Source organism: Nothobranchius furzeri, chromosome 2 (assembly GCF_043380555.1).
Source record: "Nothobranchius furzeri strain GRZ-AD chromosome 2, NfurGRZ-RIMD1, whole genome shotgun sequence".
NCBI lineage: Eukaryota > Metazoa > Chordata > Actinopteri > Cyprinodontiformes > Nothobranchiidae > Nothobranchius > Nothobranchius furzeri.
The window spans coordinates 13,609,523-13,635,633 of record NC_091742.1 but is presented as its reverse complement, the minus strand read 5'-3'; the positions used below and the strand labels follow the sequence as shown (position 1 = coordinate 13,635,633).

The 26,111-nt window shown below is 42.2% G+C and overlaps 1 protein-coding gene across 20 annotated transcripts in view; it reads right to left on the bottom strand.

The window, feature by feature from the left end:
• LOC107377831 (protein tyrosine phosphatase receptor type K) overlaps positions 1–23,950 on the bottom strand; it is a 148,950-nt gene extending 125,000 nt beyond the window's left edge. For 18 of the 20 annotated variants that reach the window (XM_015947708.3, XM_015947711.3, XM_015947710.3 and 15 more), the window contains exons 1-2: positions 23,618–23,950; positions 17,521–17,544 (exon numbers count right to left, since the gene is read on the bottom strand). In XM_015947708.3, coding sequence (XP_015803194.1) covers positions 17,521–17,544; positions 23,618–23,693 — 100 coding nt within the window. In that variant the 5' untranslated portion in view covers positions 23,694–23,950. The remainder of the gene's footprint in view (positions 1–17,520; positions 17,545–23,617) is intronic. The other 2 variants (XM_015947713.3, XM_054748145.2) reach the window with 2 other exon arrangements.
• Positions 23,951–26,111: the final 2,161 nt, after the last annotated feature.

Below are 26,111 nucleotides of genomic sequence, written 5' to 3'. Positions count from 1 at the left end.
CGCCTCCCGTGTGTAAAGCCCCATTATTTAGGTCTGAAAACCACTCATGAATCCATCTTCAATCACTATATGGACTCTTAGAAATGTCACGGTTTGGATTTCTAAAAAAACAAACAAAAAAAACTTAAAGAACTGAACTAAAATTAACAGAAAATTACCCTTCAACTTGAGTAGGACGTTCGATGACTCAAACTGAGTGATTTATATTTCCTCTAAAGCCACAAATGCTTTTAAATGTTGGTTAGGTAACATTTAATGTGGATTTTAGCCAGTTATGTTCCTGTTTCTAGAGAGTATCTGCATTAAGCAGTGATGCAGGCTCATTCGTGTGTGTAGTCAGTAATGAGGCGTGACTCGAGTAGATCAGGGAGCGTTGACTGATCAGCATAATGAGAGGAAAAGAGATGCCAAAGAAGAGCTGAACAGTTGAGGTGAAAAGTGCTTTTATAGTTTTCATGACGTCTGCTGACGACATGTATAAACTAAACAGTCTGCACCGCTGCAAGTAGGGCTGCTCAATTAATCGAATTTTAATCACGATTACGATCTGAGTTTTGAACGATTATAAAAAACAAAACAAGCCGATTATTTGCTCCTCCCACTTGCGCTGCCCTGAGTTGCAAATGAAGCGCTCCTCCCACAGTGTTGCCAACTTAGTGACTTTGACGCTATTTCTAGCAGCTTTTCAGACCCCCTTCTTGACTTTTTAACGTAAAAGTACCTAGCAAACACCTCAGAAACATCTCTGGTAACCCTTAGCTACTTTCTGGATAACTGTCGTCGACATTTCCTGCAGGTTAGCTAAACACTCCACCTGCGCTCCAGACCGTTCTTCAGGACATTAGAAAAAGGAATGATGCAGTGATGTGTCAGTCGCTAAAGACAGCTCTCGGAGCCGGCTTCTTGTTGGATTAACCAGAGTGAGTGACACACACATCGCACCTGTGGACTCCTGAGCCACTAAAAACGGCTAAATGTGCGTGTGCGGCGCGCTAAACACACGTGCAGCTTGCCCCGATTGCTGTGAGACCGGGTTGGGGGTTGGGGGTGCAGCTGTGGTTGGGACAATTATTACATTAACTAATGGACTTGTATATAAATAGTTTATAAATAAGGTAGAAATAAGTTCCTCACGCTGATAAATAATAACTAATCTCTCTGAGGACACGGTGCTAGTGCACTCGCCTACATCACATTGACACGACTTCAATAAATGTTATGCAACATTTTGTGAACATCAATTTAGTTGCGTTTATTTGTTGTAAATGCCGCTGTATAATTCTTGATGTCAGTATTTGCAAGATATTGGCGTTTGGGTCTGTACTGGTTAGACTTAAGTTAAACCAAGGTCTATAGCCCTTGGGTCATAAACTATGAGCTGTAAGTATATTGGTCTTTTTATAATGGGAATCAGGAGTTATTTTAGTGATCATCTTGTTTCTTATTTATTTTTGTCCTGATTGTGCCCTGAGCAGTTTTATGACTGAATAAAAACAAATAAAATCAACATAAATTGAAAAATCGTCCTAAATAATCGTGATCTCAATTTCAGTCACAATAATCGTGATTATTATTTTTGCCATAATCGAGCAGCCCTAGCTGCAAGTATTTAATGATTTGTCTTTTTTCTTTATAGTGATGCATGAAGGAATAAAACACACACAAAAAACACCTCATTAAGGAAGCATTTGTTTGCTATGTCTGGTTTAAGATTGGCTATCATCCATTTTAATTTAATGCGCCCTTTGCTGATTCTAATGTAAATATGTATGCAAGTTGGTGATTTCAGTGATCAAACACTCGAAGCCGATATCGAGACATTTTCCACCTTATTTTCATACTAAAGTGTCACTAAAACATCAGTTGATGTTTTGAGTATTTCCTATGCAGAAGTTATTAGTGAACATAAAAATACATTTATATTAAATTCTGCAACAGCAGCAGGCTGCCCGAGGATGTTCCTGAATTTAAGTCCGCTTTATTAAAAGGACAAATGTCGGCTGATTCCGATGTATAAAAAAATAATAATAATCGGCCCGATACATCGGCCTTTGCCTAGTTAGAAACTTGATTGGCTTCATATTTGACAACACTCTGCAGCCCTCCGCTGACCAGATACCAGGTAGGTGTTCTATAGGGGGTGCTCTTTAACAGCTGTTATGCAGGTAATACTCTAGCGGTTAGCATTTTCAGTTTGCCGATCATCAATACAAAGCGCAAGAAGAAGAAGAAAAATAAGTTTGCTTTTTCTGTTGGCGTCATGGCGGAGCCTGGAAGTAAAAGTAGGAGAGTAATGTCTTTGAAGGTGAAGCAAAGAGCTAAAACCAGAGTGAACATCAACACAGCCTACACTAGCCTGAAGGAGCTAAAGGACGCTACAAAATCCCGAATTGATGGTGACCTGGCTTTGTTGCTACTGGACATGTAATATTTTCGTCCAACAGTGTAGATCTTTTAACTTAGTGGTTTATTTTAGTGTTAGTTGGCTCATGTTAGTGTTAGCTTGTGGTTAGCACTAGCTACAGCAGGGTTGTTTACGACAGCTGAACCATGTATGGCGGAGGAGCAGAAAACTGCTCTGTGTTACTGTTATAAATATTCAGTTTTTTCACTCTGAGTTTAATCTAAATAAATACTATCAGCTGAATGCTGTTAATCTCAGCTAATAAATGCTTTAAATGATATGATAAATGACCCACACGTGTATAAGTGCCTTTCAGAGTCAGAGGACTCCCAAGCGCTTTATACTACAGTGCATCATTCATTCATTCACACACACATTCATGCACTGGTGGTGATGAGCTACAATTTAGCTACAGCTGCCCTAGGGCTCACTGACAGATATAGGACGTGGCTCGTAAACCTTGTAAAAATGATCATTTTAGATGAGAATTGAAGCTTTTTCCTATCAGAGAACCAGATTTGACTTTATCTCCAGGTCAAATGAAAACCGTTCCAAATGCTGAGGAATGTGAAACAGAAACAGGCCCCCAGAAAGACAAACAGGCTGATTTCAGCGCTGAAACCAACCAATCTGTGACCAGGATTCCAGTTACTTAGCAATGTAAACACACACACACACACACACAAACGAAGAGCAAGGTTCAGCGCCCAACTTGTTGCTTCCATCTGCAACAAAATTGGTTCACAGCTTATCTGGATCCACTCGGCACTGGTTGAAAGCCACAATCAGGACGTTATTGTCCACTTTTCACACGGTAGCCTAGAGGCTTGTTGAGAATTAATCAGGTCATAAATTTTATGGGAAGAAAAATAAAAAACTTTGCCTGCAGAAGAAGACCAGACAAAGAAAAAGCAGGACCTGCACGGTATCAAAGCAGCTTTCAGCGCCTCCCTCTGTTATCAGCAGATATGGAGGAGGTAGGGAAGGAGAGAGCGCGGCTGAGTGTTTGTTGTGTCAGTCTGCTCTGATCACGCATACTTTCTTATCCTGCTTCAAACAGCTCCCGCTCCCTCTCTCCCACACTTTTCTATCCTTATTTGTCATCCAGTACCATTTACTCCAATTTCCCTTTCCTCCACTTCATAAGGGTCAGTGCAGTGTCAGTCAGGTTATGGGTCGTAACGTACATCTAAACAGCTTCTTATCGTGGTTACAGACCCAGAAATCCAACCTGCTCTCCACTTTTGCTCGGTTCAGTACAGCAGAAACAACACTGCACAGTAAATTGCCTTTTCTATCGACTTTACCGTTGATTCAAGAAAAACTAAAGATGATTGCAGTGATCATAACCCCGCCGCGGTTAGAATTAGTTTTCCTACATTTGGCATTTTAAATGATAGAAAGCTAAAAAAAAAAAAAACTAAAACCGTAAAAACAGACGAGCAATCCTGGCTGAAAGAACTCAAGCAATTCAATTTCCCTTCACAGGTCTTGTGATTGTTAAATTAATCCAATTCAGCGTGTCGCAACCGCAAATGAATTAATTTACAATCTGTTGCTGTTTCACAGCAAAACAACACATCACCCAGCAGGGGGTTTCATTTTAGATCTCCAAACCCGAAAAGGTTAACAAAGATAATCGTCACGATGCTAATTGTGTTAAACGCTGTCCGGTAATTTTACACAGAGCAGCCAAGAAAACAACTATTCACACTTGAGAGGTCGTAAAACAAAGGAAACCTGCCTCAACAGACAGATCTGACAGAAGTAAAACCTCAGCCAACAGCTAAAGCCCACTCTTTGTTCTCAGGATCAGAGAGAAGAGTTGGATTTCTAATTTACCACATGTAGGTGGAAGCTCTCCACGAGGACGGGCTGGCTGAAAGCAACATTAGACTCATAGAAAGGAGGCAACATGATTAACGTGACTCATGTTGTCGGGAATCCCAGGAGAAGTGCTGTGTGGTACGCTCTGTGTTGGTGTGCAATCATCCCACAAACGTTCCAGAACAAACACTTTATTTAAAGGAAAGTTAACCCCTTCACACGTTTCCACTGATGAACTCAAAGCAAATCCCTCAGTGAGGGAAAAAGAATGTTAAATACTTCAATATTTACGCCACTATTTGAAGCAAATGCTGCATAATTAATAAAAGCTTGGTTGCATAAGATGAGTCTGAAATACACCAACCAAACGTTAAGAGGATTGATGAATAATGAAAATGCATTCATGAACAAAATCTCTTCTAAAAAGATGTGTTTGGATTTCAGTTGGAAGATCAAGCGAATCCTTGAATTGAATGTTTGAAAAGCCAAAGATGAATTTATACATTTTCTTGTTTAATTGTGTCTGCTTTTATCTGCAAGTTGTTCCGAATATTCCATACGTTCTGACTCATGCAAACAGAACTTCTGGGACAATTCCAACATTTTAAGAGGAATTTTATCCGCTCAGAATTCCATTGCCATGAAAGCAAGCACATCTAACTCACATGAAACAGGAACAATGAAAATCTGGTGGTAAAGTTTATTTATGTCAGTACCGTATTTTCCGGAGTATAAGTCGCACCAGCCATAAAATGAATAATGAAGAAGAAAAAAAATACATATATGTCGCATTTTGGTGGGAAATGTTATTATTTTTCTTACAAAATCTGAGAGCAAGCGTTTCACATTGCAAGACAAGTACGGTAACAATAACAGAATAAACAACCCGGGCGCAGCAGCATGCCACGGTCTCCAGCAGAGGATGGCGGTGTTTCAAACCCTCCCAGCGGGCGGGGAGAGCTCATTCCTGGGCCGGAGCCGGCCCGCAGCAGCGCGGTATACATAATTTGGTATATAAGTCGCAGGACCAGCCAGACTATGAAAAAAAGTGCGACTTATAGTCCAGAAAATACGGTAATTCATCTTAAAAGGTGAAACTCGAGCTATTTCAAGCCTTTGTTTGTTATAACTGTGATGATGATGACTTACAGCTTATAAAAACCCCACATTCAAAATCTCAGACAACTCTAATCAGCTAATGAATCCAGAACAGCTGTAAAGTGTTCCTGGGCCTTTAGATGGTCTCTCAGTCTGAGCTGGATCACTGACATTAATGGACTTTCGCACCAGATTCCCATTTTTACAGTTTCACCTGGATTTGTAGTTATTTCAGACAATTGTGAAACTCAGGGTTTCCCCCAGTGCTTTATAAGCCTGGCGGCACGCCAGGCTTTGCTTGGCCACCCGCCAGGCTAAGCGTCATGCCCCAACCCCCTCCCCGACCCTACCATGTCCGCTGACACGAAAGGTGCAACGAAACTAGAGCCCTCCATCACCTGATACTGGTGAGAAATAGCAGCGGAACGTGTGCAACCCCCCCACCCCCGCTCTCACGGAGAAGCTCTGCGGGACGGAGCGCACGACACCCCCCCAACGGCCGAATCCACCAGGCTTAACTCATTTTCTGGGGGAAACCCTGGAAACTCCATCTGTCATTAATAGTGTCAACCTGATCAGACATTAAAACCCGTAAAATCATATTTTAGAGCTTCAACGTGAGGATAAACTCCAGTAAAGTGGTGGCCCTGTCTGGGCCGGTGCTGGGTCACATTCAGTTAAACACAATCTCAAACTTTTCTCATCAGATCTTCGTCTCTTATTCTCAACATGACCTCTAACAACAGAATTCCTTCTATGACTTCTTCTGTGTGTCCGACAAACTGAAAAGTTAAATGTAGATAGTTACGTTGGGTTCATGCAGACACCCATACAGTAAACTTAAACTCTGCTGCTTCAGTTAAACTCCCTCTCCCCTTCTCTCTTTGGACCGCTAACCACGATTCCCTGAAAAACTCTGCCTAGTGTTGGGACACACACACACACACACACATGATCCATCTGTGTGGGTGCAGAGAGGCAGATTTACAAGCAAACACACTGTTACAGTGCACCGGTTGGACATGCACATGTAGCCGACACTGGTAAAGTTGAAGTGGCTGGTGTGGGGGTCAAAGTGAGGAGAAAGTGTGGCTAACCAAAACCACATGTGGCAGACTCGTTTGCTCTCTCCGTCTGGAGGTATGCGAGCCCTGGGAGTGTGTGAGTGTGTGTTTGTCTATGAGCGTTGGGGGAGTTGTGATACAGAGCAGGCCTTAGAAGAAACGTGAGCTCATAGATGGACTCAAACGTTTATTCATCAGGGAGGACAGTTGAGCAGGCGTTGCTTCTTCTTCCTTACAATTAAGATTTTAAAGAACGTTCCAGTATTTTCACATCAGCTGTACTTCCCTTCGCTAGCTTATAAGACATTATGCTAATGTAATGTGAGCATCTTGATTGCTAACTCTAAAGCAGAGTAAAACTTTATTTTGTATTTAACTAAATTTGGTTGAACTCAGTCACAAATGTTTACTTTCATAGTCGACTGATCACCAACATAATTGGTGATCAGTCGACTAATCAGATCATGTGTAAACTGTAGCTAAAGTACGAAAGTGCAGCTAGTCCAACATACCCATTATTAGCTTCTAGCTTGAAGCAATACCACCAAGTGCTATTAGGATTATTGCAAAACAACTTAACGTGTTGAAAATAAGAAAAAAAATGGGCACTAGGCTAAAAAAAACACATAAAATAAATGCTGGCTGTTGGATGGATAACAAGGTCTTTCACTGGAGAGCAACACTTTTTAATACATTTCATTAAATATTAGTATTTGAAATGTTACAGCAAACACGTGGCATGTGTGTTAGGAGTAATGAAACTGTCATCACTACTGTTAATGTAACAGATACCAATACAAGCAGCTCAGTGTTGAAAGTTATGTTAGCGGCTAACTAGCAAATTAGCTTTAGGAGCTGGATGTCACTCTACAACTGGCTTCATCTTAAGATGAGAGATCTGTGTTTGAAACGTAAAAGCAAACACGTGTTAAGAGTAATGAACTCGCCATCGCTACTATTAATGCTAAATCTATTGCTATAGCTAACTCTTTGTTAGCAGCTAACTAGCAAATTAGCTTCAGGAGGCAACTGTCGCTCTACGACGTGCTTCATCTATTAATAAAACATCCATGTTTGTATACATTACAGCAAACACATGACATGTGTGAAGGGTAAGTGGATCACCATTGCTATTGATACATCTATCAATACAAGTAAGTAGCTAACTCTTTATGTTGGCAGCTAACTAGCAAATTAATCTAAAGAGACTAATCTGGCTTGTCATCACCGGGTGAAATGAGCTTTTTTTAAAATGATTGTGACTCACCATTGTACTGCAACAGAAAGCAGATTTTGCACTTGATTTTTTTATAAAATGCTTCCAATTTTTCAAGCTCCATTGCGACTTGCCATAATTCAATTCAAGTTTATTTATAAAGCACCAAATCACGACAAGCGCTGTCTCAAGGCACTTCACAAAGTAAACATTCCAATACAGTTCAGTTCAGTAAGCCAATCAGTAAAATAACTGTTTGGGCTTTTTCGTTGACGCCGTGGCTGACCCAGCATGTCACTAATGCATGCATTAAGGGCATAAGAGCAGACAAAGCAGCGGAGGTACAGAGACAGTTTGGAGATAAAAACAAATGTCGGAAAATGTAAAAATAACGTTGAATATTACATTCGTCATCGACTATTTTAATAGTCGAAGTAATCGTGACTAACAGGCTAATCTTGGCAGCACGAACTCAATCATGTGTCATCAATAATGTAATTCCTGTTCCAAAAAAACTGCATTAACATCAATAAAATCTGAGATTTTGAATTACTTTTCACACAAGTTGGTAAGCTGTTGTGTTCAGTTGTAGACAGACATCCGATGACTTTCTGATAGCTCTGTTGCTAACAAACAAACAGGGCTGACTCCAAATGTTAGTGCCAACATCAGGGTTTCCCCCAGAAAATGAGTTAAGCCTGGCGGATTCGGCCGTCGGGGGGAGGGGGGCGGTCGCGCGCTCCGTCCCACAGCGCTCCTCCGTGAGAGCAGGGGTGGGGGGGTTGCACACGTTCCACTGCTATTTCTCACCAGTATCAGCTGATGGATGGCTCCAATTTCGTTGCGCCGTTCGTGTCAGCGGACCCGGTAGGGTCGGGGAGGGGGGCGGGGCATGACGCTTAGCCTGGCGGGTGGCCAAGCAAAGCCTGGCGAGCTGCCAGGCTGTTAAAGCGCTGGGGGAAACCCTGCAACATCTTGTGCAAAAACCACATAAAGCTTGTAGCGCCTGGAGTGTGCTCTGGAAACGGCTGTCTGCCATTTTTTAAATTATCAGTTGGCTGAGTGCACTGTTTTAATTTGAGCTGACCCCAAAAGTTAAGTCATTTGTGGATGCACACCTAATGATTACCTTCGTCAGTCCAGTAGCTCCGTAGATAATTTACCACCAAAAGAAAGGTTCACCTTCAATCGTTGATGGCAAGGTTGTTGCCTTTTGGAGGCGAGAAATGAACGCAGCGTTTTGGAATACTTTCATGATTTTTTTCTTGGGTTTCTTTTATAATGAACCATTCATTCAACCAAACAGTATCAAAGCTGAACCTTTAGTCCCACTTAGGACTCATCAAACAGAAACTGCTCTAGTTCGGCCTCAAACCAGTACTCTACTTCATGCAGCCTGCTTTTGAACTGAGATAATCCTGTAAGACAGAGCGACACTGTGTGCTAAGGTAGTATGGTGTGATTGTGTGTGTGTGTGTGTGTGTGTGTGTGTGTGTGTGCGTGCGTGCGTGCGTGCGTGCGTGTGTGTGTGTGTGTGTGTGTGTGTGTGTGTGTGTGAGAACCTGAGCATAAGAGACAGTGTGTGTCATGAAGAGGTAGCTCTGTATCTGATAACAATTACTCCAACGAGACAGCTGCTTGGCTCGCAAAAATCCACGTAACAAACACTCGCAGGTTCCACACAGACTCACAACGTTTACCTTTGCTCCAACTCAGACGTGGTGACAGTTAACCTGGCCACGTTAACGCAAAGAGACACTCCCTTCAACCAAATTTCACAAAGTGCATGTGTGTTAGTTTGGGTGAGCAGGGAGAGGAGAACAAAACACCAGCTAAGGATTACCAGAAAGCCCGTGAGGAGGATGGCGAAGGCACAAAAAGACCTTGACACGAGAGGGGAGGGGTGAGAAGTTCCTTCAGAGAAGAATTTGGACTTGATAAAGCTGGGATTTTCTAGCTACAGTAAACTTTGCCAGCTGGAAACGCCTTAAGCACACTACAACTTCAGCGTTCATGTGTAACAGAGACTTTATTACTTCCACATTGTTCCCGTGTCATCATGACTGTCACAACTCCTCCAACAGACACTTCCACCTTAAGGAAACCCACAAACCTTACCCCTGTAATACAACACCATTGAGTCTGGATCTGGAAACCCCTCCCTTTGTTCCTGTTGTGAAGGGGGGATGAGGTAACTGGAGAAAGAAGGGAAGGGGGAGGGTTTGATAAACATGGTGTTACTGTGTTGTGGTTAGCGGGTCATAAATTCCAGTGGAGCTGGAAGAAGGGGGTGAGGAAAACTAAAAAAAAAGAGAGATAAGGGGGAGAGGTTTCACTTCATTAACTGATTCTATTTGACGACCAGAGAGGAAAAAAGTTTCAGAGGGGTGTGAGCGCACATCACCTTTGGAAAGGTCGCTCTTCCACAAGATCCCGGAGCTTCCTGCGTGTCCTAGTTCGGCATCTCCACATGTTCAACAGCTGCTGGGAGTTTTACTGCAGTGTTGCCTTATCGCATCCACTGGAAAAAAGCACGCTGTTTTTTATTTGAGCAGCCCGAACTCAGGTGGGGGGAGTTAATGTCTCAGTGGCTGTTCTCCAGCTACAATCTAGAGAATCCATCAAAAAGTATTGTTTAAATCTTAAAACACAGGGTTTGGTGTGTTTGTAGGTATTGGTGTGAGAGATGCATCCTTTCACCAGTAAACAGGGATGTTAAAACCACGTTTTGGGGTTCGTGCAGCACGAAGGAGAAGTCACGCACTAAAAACGACTTTGGAAGACAACAACCACTTGATCTGAGGAAGTCGAATCTCTGCTCGGGCTTTTGCTTCTCGTAATCTCTCAGCACAACACATGGTGTGCAGATTTAGCCTAGCAGCCTCTCCACTGCCATTACTCCCTGTGAGCACGGAGGCTAGCTTTCATTGCGTTGCTTTTAGACAATCTTCTTTAAAGTGGCGATATAAACAAGATAAAGACGTTCTTATGATGGCATACATCATTTTCTGTCCTTTTATTCATCTATAACTGTTTTCTGTTGTGTTTCACGGTTCAAAATGAACATGCTTTGCTTTATTGTTTAAAATCGACATTAATAGTCAAAGATCTTAAAACTTCATCTTTCTTTAATTTTTTATACTCATCTAAACTAGTTTCATTCTAATCTTTCGAAATGGTCTGGATCACAAGCTCTGAGGATCTGACGGTTCATTAAAGGATTTCCGTGGACTCTGGCTGCTTTTTGTAGTCATTATTAACTAGAGTAGCTGATTATTCCAGAGAAAGAAGTTTTAATTGTAACCTTGGATTTCCACCGGATGCGTAAGCGTCGCTAACATCCGTGAAGCGTAAAAACACAGCTATTAGCCACCGTTTGGTCGATGGGAGGGTTTCCATGTCCCAGCAGTGTAGCTTTGAGTCAATCCGCTAAATTTGTTGCTTCAAGGACCTTTCAAGCTCAGCGCCACACAGCACCAGGAGTGTTTCAGACTTGAATCTGCAACAAAAGCAATCCACGCAGCTGGTCCCGTGAGCTCACGAAATTCATTATTTTTACTAAACAGGAAATCTGGAAGTGACTTATTTTAAAAGTTGACGGATGCTTTGACGACTTCCTGGTGCTGTGTTTGTAGGGAAAACACTTCTATCACTTTACAGGCCGCTTATGCATCTGGTGGAAAGCCCGGCTTAGATTGTTAGAAGTTTCTTAAAGCCTGGATTTTCCAATACTGATCAGGCCTCCACTGACCTCGTCTTAAAGCTCAGTAAGCTGCCACCGGCTCCCTGGAGAAGAGGTACTATGGGTATAATGAAGTTAGGTTTGTTAAAAAAGAAAAACACACACTGGACACGCTTGAGTTCACCCCGGCTGAAACTGTGCAGGAGAAAAGCCTTCCGGGGGTCGCCATCCCAACACAACACAGAATCATAAGAAATCATGAGAAACCTGATCAGCTGTCTTGTTAATCGAGGGTCAGCAGAAGCTGCACGTCCAACCGGACGCCTGATGTAAGACTTAAACCACCGCGGCTGAAACGGATCAGGCAGAAAAGTGACAAAGATACCGACAGCTCCTCAACATCTAAATGTCTGTCTCCAGACTCCCACACGCAGCCTGTCTGTAGAGTGAGTGACTGTGTGTGTGTGTGTGTGTGTGTGTGTGTGTGTGTGTGTGTGTGTGTGTGTGTGTGTGTGTGTGTGTGTGTGTGTGTGTGTGTGTGTGTGTGTGTGTGTGTGTGTGTGTGTGCACGATCACTGTCAGGCTGACCATGTGTCTGCAGTCATCTGCAGTAAGATGGGACACACACTAGCTGGCAGACAGACGAAAAGACAGATTAAAGTGGCAGACAGACAGATCTGAGGAACAACAGCGTAGCGTCATTTGTATGGCAGAGATAGCGGCGGAATATCTGATACGAGATTTTAATCTCTGCTCACACGGACTGAGAACCAGCCGTGTGGCGATGAGGAGCTACGTGGCTGCGGATGAAGATGGTAATCTTAATGGACTGGTCATCTATCTGTAAGCCCCTGATTTCCACGCACACACAGGAAGGGTTTTTACATCGCAAAAGCTTTCCACTACTTCTGATCCCAAATCAGCTTAAAGAATCGTTAGAAAGGAACATAAGGAGAGTGGAAACTGTCTTTCTAAACAGAAAAACGTGAGAACGTGTTTGGTGAGAGTGATTGAAGCATCCTGAGGGGTGTTACTATGAAACACAAGCGTGTGCTTCTGTTTAAATGCATGTAGATAGCTGTTGGGTGCTGTTCTGAACATGCGTGTGCGATTACACTTTGCATTTCCATGACAGATGTCTTCATAACTGAATTAATGGAGACCTTTCCAGCCAGTGTCCACGGGAGCCACGAGGCTTTCCAGCCAACCTGAGGGTACACACACTTTGGCTGTCACATTTACTCAAAACAGAACGACCGCCTAAAGTGAAGCAGAATAAACTGTTGCCTGAATGCTTTTTCTTCCTATAAAATGTCTTTATATAGAGCGACAGATTCAGACCCAATTAACAAATCTTTGTTTTAATGTCATTTAACTGGAGGAAGCAAACTAAGAGAAACGAAACAGGTTTAGGTCGAACTTTACCCATGAAAACCCCCCAGCACTCATCTCCACCGGTTCGGCTCAGACTCGGTCACATCAAACATTTGCTACAATCTGAACAGGAACTTGTCCAGAACGGAAACTCTTGAAATCATGTTCTTCTTAGATTTATACGTGATGAGTACTTCATGAAAGGTCCCCACCTTCGCAAAAAAACAAGTAAAGACATGCATTCACAACAACCTGCACAGGAAATAAAGAAACAAATAGGGAATGTAGGGAGAGTGACAAATTCACAACTAGAACATTTTCTAAATAATGAAATTATGCATTACGGTGACGGTGGCACAGGAGTTAAGTATTCACCTCGTAATCTGAAGGTTGCAGGTTTGAGCCCCACTCAGTCTGTTACTGTTGTGTCCTTGGGCAAGACACTTAACCCACCTTGCCTGCTGGTGGTGGTCGGAGGGACCGGTGGCGCCACTGCCCGGCAGCCTCGCCTCTGTCAGTGCGCCCCAGGGCAGCTGTGGCTACATCGTAGCTCATCCCCACCAGCGTGTGAATGTGTGTGTGAATGGGTGAATGACTGATTGTGTTGTAAAGCGCCTTGGGGGGTTCCAGGACTCTAGAAGGTGCTATATCAAATACAGGCCATTTACCATTAGCCTGGAAATCTAGACGGACCGTGGCAGAAGCTCTGCAGGTGGGTCTAGCCAACTCCAACAGAGCCTCAGCAACACTCTTGTGTCTTTACATTCACCGTGCTCCATCCAAGCATCACCCCTTCTGCTCAAGCAAAAGCTTCAATCATTAGCCGACGGGTCAGAAATACCGATAAATCTGCTTCCACAAACTGAGTAAGAATGATCGTGATTGGACGTACGCTTCAAGGTGCAATCCACCAAACACCACGAGTAAATTTGTTGCTCATCAACATTTTGTGTTCTGACGAACGTGGCTTGGAACATTTTTATGAATGGCCCAACTTCAGAACAACTGAAGTAGAGGAAGCTTGGGGACATAAACATGAAAGGACTTTTTAGCTGTTAGTTTAAGGAACAGCTGTGTTTCAACCCAAGCTGCAGACTAGGTCCGTGTGACTGCAGCACGGTAAAGCGATGCCGTGTGAAACCAAAGTTGTTGATGGAGGTTCGAGTCAGTTTAGGTGGTGAAACTTTTCATTGCTCGGCCCCGTTCAGCTCTGCTGCAGCTAACTCATAATTCTTCCACCCTACCCCGATAAGGGTTGTAACGGTAACCGGTGTAGCGGTAAACCCCGGTAGAAAAGTTGACAATAATAATAACTGTCTTGTTTTTAAAAAACTATATTATCTCAGTGGATTACCGTGGCTGCGGTGTAGGCGTGGTGACCTTTACCAGCCACTGTATCATCTGCTGAAGTTGCCTGTGGCACATGCGCACTTTGTTGTTTACAACCAAAACTTTCTTGGAAGCTAAAGCAGAAATAATGGCCAAAGGAGGAGATGGCAGCGCTCAGGACATTTATTATCCCTCAAAGAAGACAAAGTGGGAAGTACGGGCATCTTTTGGATATTTGAAGAATGCAGAGGGACAGCTGATAGAAGACGGCTATCCTGTTTGCAGCACGTGCAGAAAAAGTGTCTGTGAAAGGCAGCAACACTTCAAATCTCATGACACATCTGCGTGACCATCACCCACAACTCTACAGTCAACGCAAGGCAAGCTAACGTTAGCGTTTTAGCTAAAATGCGTGATCCGAGGATTTGGGTTGAGGGAGAATGCAACGAGTCGCTATATAAAGTAGCCGCAGCGCCGCTACCTGCATATAAACCGTGTTGCGGACACCCCCATGTTGAAATGACGCTATGCATTACGGGGCTCCCAGGGGCAGAGAAGAGTTGGTGTCTCTCCGAGAATAATTATGAATTTAACAAAGATTACTGCCTGATGACATTTTCCCAAATCTGCAAAGCTCACTGGAAGGACACAAACCGAGGATATTTTCCTGATGTAGGGTTTATTACTCAAGTAAGGGTAAAAAAAAAAAATCTGATTAGAAGGCTACTTGAGTACTGAGTAGCAACTGATCTAATATTTTTAAATGATGACATCAAACAGTCAAAAAATAAGAAGTTATGGGCAAATATTGGTATTTTAAAGACTAAAGGGGAAAAATGTAAACAAATACACATAATTACAAAATAACTAATTTTAGGCAAAATTTAGACACAAACTGAGGACAACATTTTCCTGATATACAGGTTACTTGTCTGAAAATGTAACACTTTTAAAAAAAATACTTCGATAATACCGAAAACTGTGATAATTTTGGTCGCAATAACCGTGAGGTTAAATTTTCATACTGTGACAACCCTAACCCCGAATAAAAAACGCGACTTCCCTCTGAAGAGTCGTTTTGTGTTCTAAAAGGAAAACTGTTTTCTAATCTCTGAAATAATGCATTGAAAATACATTTTTGATCATTGAATTTTGCATTTTGTCACGTTGAGACTTTTTTCTTTAATCACTGAAAAGAAAGAAAAAAACACCGGTAATTCATTAAAAACCTGCCCAGGTCCGGAGGAAACCTCATCTCAGGTACCGCGTTGAGTGAAATCTACTGAAATTAGTGAGAGCAGATGTAGAACACGACTACATCTTTTTACCAAGAACCTGTCGTCCTTAATAAGAATTGACAGTGTTTCTGCCCCGCTGGTCTTTTCATTATGTTTCTGTTTTATTAGCAGCCCACAGCTTGAATTTTGGAGCACATAACTTTACATGCTTAATTGGGAAAAGTGTTGGATGTTTAGAGAACTACAAGTAAATCAAATTAGTTTAGCTTTTTTCTTTTAATATCTGTATAAAAACACTTCAGGCGTAACAAACATATCGACAGTCGTGTGTTTTACTTTCTTGTTAACCACTGTTCACTATGAATGAACAGAGAAAATAACTGAAAAAACAGGAAATGTGAGACAAGAGAGGAGAAGGAGGAGGAAAGGGAGAGGAGGTGTTCCTCCGAGCTCCTTTATTACAGAAGAGGCTTGACGAAACAACACCTGGAAACTTCCACCCTTCCGACAGCTGTCTGACTACAGGATGGGTGATGCACAGACAAATGACGTACAGATTAACTGACAGAGTCATAAAGAGAGCAAACAGGAATATCAGCGCTTCATATATCCCATCAGATCAATTCCAGTTTGCAGAAAAACGAAAATCACAGCAGACACGGCCTCAAGGTTCGTACAGCTCAGAAACTTTCTTCTGGCGTCGAATCAAATAGTTGAAGAGAAAGAAAGTCCAGTAGACGGCAGTTTCCCTAAACATTTTCACACGGTGAAAAGCATGAAACATCACTGAGCTGTGCTTTAATTTAAGCTCAACAAGCAAGGGCACCCACAAGGGGTGGCCAGGGGTGGCCAAGGCCACCCCTAGAAAATTGCTGGCCCCCTCCAGGAAAAGCCAGTGTTAACAAATCATATTAAAATTCAGCCAAACCATATATTGATCTTGTTTATTCAAGACATAATTGTAAAACAAAATAAAAATATTACAATTAATGAGTAAAAAAAAATGAGAATATAAAAATACATATCATTCTGCTGCTCACCATTTTAAAAAGTTTTTATCTCCATAGTTTTTTTTAACACAGCAACAAGTGAATTTACCTAAAAACAATACATTTTTAAATTAAATTAGGGATAACATTTTAAATAATTGAAATGTATATTTCTGACATGTTTGTGTTTGTAAAATTTAAGTTAAATGTTTTGGATACGTACTGTTATTTTAAATGTTTTGGATCTGTGTTGCTGTTATTTTAATCAAAACTAAGATAACAAATAAAGGTGCAACGCAGCACATCGGCACAGGCTAAACTCTCCCAGAGTTACCACAAGGACCAATTTGGTGTGCCACCCCAATCAAAAATTTCTGGAGGCGCCCCTGGTCAACAAGATGTGAACGGCATCTAAAAACAAGCTGATTTATATGTGTCCGTCACCTGGGAAGTGTTGCAAAGCTATTCCCCACCAGGACCACAGAGGGCGTAACGCTTTTCTGGCGTGTCCTGCCACCATTACAGCCAAGTATCCGGTCCATGATAGCGTGTCTCAGAGACTTTTAAAGACAGACGAATTTGTCCTTCATTCTCCTCCACCTCCTCATGCAGTCACCACCTCTAAATCATCATTTCCATCCACCAGTAAAAACCTCTGCTGTGTATCTTTGTAGTCCTTTGGTCGCGGGGGAATAAATGTTCACATTTTCAGCGAGGCGCTGATGAATATCTTCAGCTCTCTTAAAGTTAAAGTCCCATCACTGATGTGTGTGCGAAATTTGTTCTCCGCATTTGACCCATCCCCTGGGGGAGCAGTGAGCTGCAGACACAGCCGCGCTCGGGAACCATTTGGTGGTTTAACCCCCCAATCCAACCCCTTAATGCTGAGTGTCAAGCAGGGAGGCATTGGGTCCCATTTTTTCTAAGTCTTTGGTATGACCCAACCAGGAATCGAACCCTGATCTCCCAGTCTCAGGGCGAACACTCTACCACCAGGTCACTGAGCTGGTCTCCTTATTCTTTGAGGAGGCAATGGCGGTGCTGTTGACAAGTTTAAAGGAAGCGGCATCCTGATGGAGAAGTATAAACTAGGCTTAACTTATGGTGAGTCTGAAAGCATCCAAATAACTGATGAGCGGATTAGTCTGGATGAAAGATGGAAGGAAAGCAGGGGTGACGGTCACTACAGCAGACGCTTACAAATGAACAAAAGGAACAGAAAGTTGAGGTGAAGGCTGTGGACACTATTTGAACGATGAAACATGAGACTCAGCTCTTGGCCAGACGGTCGTAACTCACCCTTTTCAGCACGCCCCAAGTGAGCTGCATCCAAACAGAAGCAAAGCAGAGAACAGGACAGAGTTAGACTGGAAAGCATGCAAAAGGTTCACACAAGCAAGAGAAAAACAGTCGGTGCAAAGAGGACAAAAGACCGTCTTTAACTGTGTTGGTCTGGAAAAAGGCAGATTCACAAAACTCAAGGAAAGTTGCTCTCAACCTGAGATGACGGAAGCAGAAGCCAAGTCCACAAACACACATTTGACCTCAACCGTTACCAGCATTCCTCCAACTAACACTCTAAAAATAATCCGTCTTCACCTGCCATGTCTCTAAAGCTCGTCTCCTTAAGGTCACAAACTAAACCACGTGACTGGAAGCTGCTCTTTGATTGTAAAGCAAAAAATATGTGTGCATGCTTCATAATGTCGTGAATCAGCGCTGAGTGTTGATTACTTAATTTATCATTAGTCAGCCGCGCGTATAAGGGTGTGTGTGTGTGTGAGAGAGAGAGAGAGAGAGAGAGAGAGAGAGAGAGAGAGAGAGAGAGAGAGAGAGAGAGAGAGAGACCGCCTCGCACCAGCAGCTGTGACCAGAGCCAAACAGGCCGGAGCAGAGATTGATGATACTGGACTTGTATCATCATTTATCAAGGATGTGATGGTTCAGCCACTCGGGATTTGTTTTCAATGCGCTGCCTCTCTCCATTTCCAAAGAACTTCATCACTTTCTTAGTTCACTTCATTTGGCTGGCCCATGATTTGTACACATCAAACTGCAGAATGGAGTCTTGAATCCTGAACAAATCATTTAGTACACTTCCATCCAACTAGTTGTGAGTAAAAAATCCTATGTGAAACCGTTAAAAAGGCTTAGATGAACCTGGGAAATGGCTGAAGTATTAGTCGTGTGTGTGTTGTTGTTGGTTTTACATTTAGGTTCACGAGCTAAAATGACTCCATAAGGTCATCATTAGTTTATTTCTAAGACGCCACCTTTAGAAATGTTGTCTTTGCATACAACACGCTTAGTTACCAGCTTTTGCACATTTTTGAGCACCGATGGGATGTAAAGCCACCGGGCTTGGTTTGAGTACCACCCCTCTGCCCATTGATGATTCGTAAATTTTTGTCCATATGCAAAATATCTATTAAACACTGAGTTTTATATTCTTAGCCCTTAATGCTGGAAACACAAAATGGGCTTAATTTCGTATCAGGTGCCAATTTTCCCAGACAAGTTTGTACAGCTGAGTTTGGATTGACGGAGTTTGTAAAGTGAGTTTTACTGTGTGCTTTAAAATGGGTCTACACTCATTTTTTCATACATCTGCTTTGGTCTACATTAACGTCTAGCGAGTGGTTCTCCGTGGAGAAAAGCTCTGGCGCTCCTGTTTCAGGAAGTAGAAGTTAGCTGTAGGAGTTGGGGGCAGAAAACAGCTGAATTTGGAGTCTTACTCATTAATATTTGGGATATGCAATCACTGGGCCTCTGACTGGCTAACAGCAATGCAATTCTTCTGCTGCCTCCATTTGTTCTTCTTTATTTTCATTTATTTACATTAAAATAAAAATACAGAACTAAATTCCTACAAGCCAAAATGAAAAAGGGGACAGAAAGAAGAAAAACTTATGTTATCTGCCCCTTTTAACTAAAATAACATTAATACAAATGAAACAATCATATGATCCTTATAAAATTTGAACAATATAGTTTCTGGACTGGTTGGCCGACCCAACCTCAACCCATGAATTGAAAAAAAGAGAGAAAAAAGTTACACAGAGAGAAGCATAAAGTTATAGACCTATATACATACATATGCATACATAGACTAGCTCCCTTTTCCCTTTTTTTTTCTTCTTTCATCCCCCCAACCCCCCTCCCCTCACGCATTTATGTAACAGATCTATACAAGTTAATCATTTCATTTTTTTATCTCTTTTTTGAAAGTCAATATTGTTTTTGCATTCTTGATTTCAGTATTTAATTTACTCCACAATTTAACTCCAAATATGGACACACAATGTTCCTTTATGAGTATCCTATGTCTAAGTATATTAAATAATTCATGTCCTTTTAAATCATATTTACTATGTCTTTTTGTAAATCTTTTGATTAAACCTGCAGGTACGTTTGCTCTTTTTTCTTGGGTAAAAAAAAGCATGCAACCTTAATGTCTTATCTCTACAAATAATAAGCCTGAAGGAGTTCCGCTATGATGTGGAGTTGCTAATGCTAACGTTTAGCCTCTCCTAGCCGAGATGAACCCTGCTCTCTCGCTGAATCTCACATTGTTAGCCAAGATGGCTGAGTCCATGAATGCTAATTTTACAGTGTGACATACATCTGTGTTGCTTTTTCTGACTCAACCATTTTCACGTTTATTCTCTTCAGGCAGCTAAGGCAGAAAATGTGGGTAGAAGACAATTTCCATGTATAGACTGCATGTGAAAATTAGCGTGACCAATCATATTTGAAAAATAACAAGTATTACACGTTTCTCAGCTAACCTTGCCTTTGAAGTAACCGATATTTTTTTAAACATTAAGCTAGAGCTTTAACATTGATTTCAGTGATTGTTCACCATTTTCATATTTGACACCACTCTGCAGCCCTCCTCTGGCCAAAAACCACCCCTGACAATTTGTGGAACAGGTAAAGTGCACTACTGTAGGTGAACTTAACCTGTAGCTGTAATGCTAGCAATTAGCATCATGGCGGAGCCTGGAAGTACAAGTAAGAGAGTAATGTCTCTGGAGATGAAGCAAAGAGCTAAAATCAGAGTGAACATTGGCTCGGCCTACGCTAGCTAAAGGGAGCTAGAGAAGGCTACACAATCACAGACTGATGGTGACCTGGCTTTGTTGCTACTGGACTTGTAAGTAATTATATATTTGTCCAGCAGTGTGGATCGTTTTACTTTGTGGTTTATTTTAGTATTAACCAGCTCACGTTAGTGTTAGCTCGTTGTTAGCGCTAGCTACACCAGGCTGCAGCAGGGTTGCTTATGACCAGCAGTGTGGAGGAGCAGGAAACCTAAGATGCTGCATCTTGCCCGTCTCGAGCAAAAAGACTGAAGGCGTTTGCACAGAACATTGTTTATAGCTGTTGACATTGAGCTGTTGTGGTGAACTAATAAAGCGTTGATGCTTTTCTCTTGGATTTTCTTCCTTCCTCCCATACCGTGGAATCAAACGTTGCTCAACAGTAATAGCCATCCCCATGAAACACAGGATCAAAGAGTAGAACGCAGCATGAAATCTAATAACTTAGGATATTTTTTGTTAGTGATTTAAAGAATGAACTATTTCAGTCCTAGTTAGTTTATAAACGCTTCACCAACATTAACTGCATGGCTACCAGGACGTGTGATCTACAAATGGAAGTGACCTCATGCGCGGTCTTTGGCTGATTTTGACCTGTCACCAACAGAAAGGCAGAACTCAGTGACACCGATCCATTTTCTTAAGCACAAATCCTCACATTCATTCATACTTCATCACACTCCTGCACACAGTCTAATGAGGGATTAGCTAATGAATTCTCTCAACAGATTAATTACATTTTACAGACTCCATCCCCACACAGCTGAGGAAACCAGCCAGTACTTTCAAAGAGATGGATATTTTTCCCTTTAATCTATCACTAAATTGAAATCTGTAGAAACAGATTGGCTCTGGGCAAAAGCGCGTTTGATTTGAGGAGAAGACATAAAAATGGATCTGAGGAACTGCAGAGCGAGGCATTACTTTTAACGGGAAAGTAAATAAAACGGGCCTTTGATTTGGCACCATTTTACATGGCATGAGTAGAATGAGGAGGCATTTTCATACCAATCTAAATGAGAAGCAAACATTTCTTTGTACCGCTGTTCTCCGGAGGGCTTAAAAGCATCGTCCTGCCTCCGTCTCTTTAAGTGACAGCAGAGAACAAGAGCAAACACACACACACACTCCCTCCTGCCATTTTCATGGTCTCTTGAGAGGAGGAGAAGCCCACGGCCAAAAAAACCAATGGCTTCTTGATCCCCCCTCCCTCTCCTCATGTTTCTGACTTTGCTTCCATTGCCCTTTCTCCACTGAAACACCCCGTTTTATTTCATCTTCTAAACGGAGCGGAAAAGTAAACCAACTTGGTTCTAACGTTAAAATACTAAAATAACGTACAGTTCTAATTAAAGCTGTTCAGATACAGCGTTTTCTGGGAGGAGCAGCCCCCTTGCTCGTCTGGAGAGGCCGACGGGAAACAATTATTTCACTTCATTAAGATTGAAGACAACTGTCTGGAACCCGTGTCACCAGAGAGACAAGCTCAGAAAGTTGTCAAAAGATCATAAAGCCGGCTACTGAGAGCAACAAGCTTGTTTACACTTATCACACGGCCTTAATAAATCATTAGCTGGCCTGGATATTTGCAAAACCGCAAGATAAGAACAAAGATCTGTGGGAGATTTACGTCAAATGTCTTATTTTCTGTCTAAATGGGAAACACCGTTGAAAAAAGGATTTAAAAAAGACATGTTTAGACTCTTAGAATGAGTTCTTGTGACAAACGATAACTGATGCAGCTTCTTATTTAACAGTTCATCTGTTTGTTGTGTGCATTTGTGAATTAGACATTAACCTGCAATAACTAACCCGCTTTAACCCTCTTCCACACCTCTGGGCTTTGTAGAGCAGAGACGGTCACTTGTATTTACTTACAAATTAACAGTGCTCACATTCCCAGAGAGGCCTCAAAGAAATTCCTCACATTTGTTACCCAGAGGACCAAATGGCCTCCAGGGAGGTGGGGGTAGTTACAGGCAGGGTGAAGTGGGGGAGGTGTGTGTGTGTGTGTGTGTGGGGGGGGGGGGGGGGGGGGTAATAAAACGTTTACAGATAAAGTTTGAATTACTGGAGCTGCGAATACTGGAGCAGAAAATGAGGTTTTTTGGGGTACAATGTGGTCATTTCAAGGACTTAACTGGAGCGTGGTGCGTCCTTATATGGTTTCAGAGAGGATCTGTGTGTGAGGCGGTCTCTCTCTCTGTCTGTGTGCGTGCGTGCGTGCGTGCGTGCGTGTGTGTGTGTGTGTGTGTGTGTGTGTGTGTTCACGCACTGTCGCCACGCCAACAGTGTGGAGGCAGAAAAGCGCACGGAGTCCAGCTCTGCTCCAATAATGGGAGAAACTTGAGCGCGTTTCCGCGACAGCGTCGTCCCGAACCGCGCTGCAGATGCTTTACCTGCACGTCGGAGCACCAACTCAGGAAGAAACACCCGCTTTCTTGTTGTTTATCCACTTTCCAAAATACTCCAAACTTCCGTCACCTCTGCTCGGGTCAAGTCAAATATCGCCGCAGAAATCTGCTGCGCAATTCCTTAAAATCCCGCAGAGCACGGACAAACTTAGATGAAAAAAATGAACTATAAACGTTTGCGAAGACAAAAAACAAAATCATTTTTGTCTAAAAAATACTTTTAAATTAGAGAGAAAAACGAGAATAACGAAGAACAAACAGCCCGATTACGCGCGTGGGTTAGAATAAATGTCAAAATTAGGAACTTCTATTATTACAACATGAGGAATAAACACCGGAAGGTGTAATAAACAATTTAAAGATGATAATAACCGACATTTTTCTATATGAACATCAGTTTTCCTTTTTTTCCTCTTCATTCCTGCGCAGCTCGGTGAAGCAGGACGATTACTCAGTCCCATCAACCCGGAGCAACAGCTGATTATCACCGCAAGCTTTGATCTTCAACCTAAATAACCTCTTTTCTTCTGAAGTCGTTGTTTGTGACGCAAATATAAATAAAATGTCGCAACTTCTACCTTTGAGCGGTTCCGACCCAACCTGAGACTCGGTTTTAGTCCCTACAGCTGCGGTGAGAACAGATCCGACTCGCGGACGTGTCAGCTGTTCAAAGGACACCTGCGCTGTATTTAAAAGCGCCATTCACACCTGGTCGTTATTTAAAAACACAATAGGAGCTTTAAAACCGGAACAACTTCAAAGCTAAACTCAACTTTTCTTCCCCGCCTCGCGCTCACCTGTCGGGATTTTAAACCAGAAGAACGAAATACGAGAAAACTTTTTCTCTCATCACGACGAAAGTAATTTACTGGCGCTTACCTGTCGGTAATTGGCCGTGGACACCTCCGGAGCAGAGAAACAAGAGTCCCAGCGCCGCAGAGAAAAGTGTATCCATGGTGTCGCGAGCTCGGCTCAGCCTGAAAAGTTTTGCTCGCGCTGAGTTCTCTCTTCCGTTCTTCACTCGTTCTTCTTGAAGTGTAAATATCTTTATTCCTTCTCTGGTTCTAGATTCAGTCGCTCCATTTCTCTCCTTTCTCCGGGTTTTCGCTTCCTGCAGGCTCGCGGACACTACACTTTGTTTCACGCGGAGTGAGTGAGGGAGCGCGAGGCGGAGAGAGAGCGAGAGAGAGTGAGAGCGAGAGAGGGCGACGTAGTGACGTCACGAAAAAGGAGCTGATTGAAAATGAAGCGAAACTGTAATAAAAAGTCTGTGATTTATGATCATTTCCGGTTTTTATTAATACAGTTTATTAGTTGTTTGTATTTATTTTAGTTTGTTGTTGCTGAGAAAGTTACAGCAAACCTTTAAAGAACAATCTAAAACACAAACAAGTTATAATCAAACAGAAAGATACAACTTTATAAATATATGAACAACAAAACAACAATGACATTTTGCCTAACATGAAAACCAAACAAAATATTGATCATTTTCCATTTCTGCCTGTGGGGGGAGTTGCTAATACTAACGGTTAGCTTCTACTAGCCAGACGTTCTCTGCTGTTTCCTGGATGCTAAACCAACAACAGCCTTCCCAATGTAGTTGAGTCCATATCATGGCAACGAGCGAATGTTGCGGCATACGTTATGCCTTGCTTGGTAGTTGTAGTCAATCAATCAATCAATCAATCAAAGCTTTATTTATAAAGCGCCTTCCGCAACCCTGTCAGGAAGCCCAAAGCGCTGAACATGGTACAGTTGTAAGTAATTATACTGAATAAATCAACAATAAAAGAAATTCAAATTACAAAATACAAATTACAAAATACAAAATGGAAATAACAAGATAGATGAAACATTCCGGTAAAATACAAATGTGTGAAACACAATTGGATTGAGTGGATGGATTGAGTGTACCAATGAAAACTGTGGAATGGATTCAACATAATAGAGGGCCATAATCAAACATGTTCTGGAAACGCCAAGCGGAGGAGTTGTTTTTTTAGGTGATTCTTAAAGACTGGCAGAGAAGGGGACAGCCTAACTGAGGGTGGCAACTGGTTCCAGAGTAACGGTGCTAGGACTGAGAAAGCCCGGTCCCCACGGGTACGACACCTAGACCGAGGGACAGCGAGCAGGCCTTGGTCAGAGGAGCGCAGAGCGCGTGATGGGGAGTGTCTGTTCAGGAGTGTGGCCAGATAGGGGGGAGCACCACCCTGGAAGAAATGATAAACAAAGACGAGTATTTTGAATTGTGAGCGATAGGAAATCGGAAGCCAGTGCAGGGAGGCCAGAACTGGACTGATGTGGTCCCGTTTCCTGGTCCCAGTCAGGAACCTGGCAGCGCTGTTCTGCACAACCTGTAGGCGACGCAGTGTTGACTGACACAACCCTGCGTAGAGAGAGCTGCAGTAGTAAATCTAAAAAATGGCGATTGCGCCGTGGTGCAACAGAGGGAAATGTCCTCATCACATGAGGAGTTACTGCCGAGCTTGGGCTGGGAACTATTGAAAATAAAAGAAACCACGGGTTGCAAGTTTTACATTTTGAACTAGAAAAACGGCTGCACACTCCAGGAGCTTCTCCGCATTTGATTAAACAGAAGTCTGTGGTAGCACAAAGACAGCCCCCATACCCCCTTCATACCACCATTGTGAGATATTTTGTTAAAAAAGGACATGATTGCACAACATTACCACCACAGTCCGACCACTTATTAACAACCTAAGGCTCCCAGATGCTGCCACGGTGTGGCAGAAAATTGACAGCATTGTTTTGTAAAAACGGCTCATGAATGTTAGTGACAGTGTGATGTAGATCTATCAGACTTTTCTAATCCTAGAATTTCACCGTTTGTTTTCTATCTGAAGCTAATGCAGGAGACAGGTGTAGGAGACTTTTTTCATGTTCAGTCTGCATGAAACACTCAAAGTGATCCGTTACAATCAGAAATAAACAGTTTCAGTGTTCCACACCTTGTTAAATACAATAAAATAAAAACAATCAAAACAAACATTTTACACATTTTAGATCAAACAATATTATAAATGTTTTTATTATGTATGTGCTTTCTCATATGTGTTGTCTATTAAAATGTTCATGTTTGGTTTTTTCTGTAGTTCTTGCACCTTTTGCTGATGGAGCCACCATCTGTGTGTAACTTCCAGCTGTCACAAGATAGCTTGTCTTTTGTGTCAGTTTCAGATAAGATTGTTTCAAAAAGCTGAGAATTTATTTTTATTTATCTCCACAAAATTATTTATAGCAACACTTCTATGTTGGAACATTGTTAAGAGGCATGAAAAAATAGGTTTTAAGCTAGCTTGTTTTTTAGATTTGCTATTGTAGGTTCAGTTGGAGCGGGAGCAAGGAG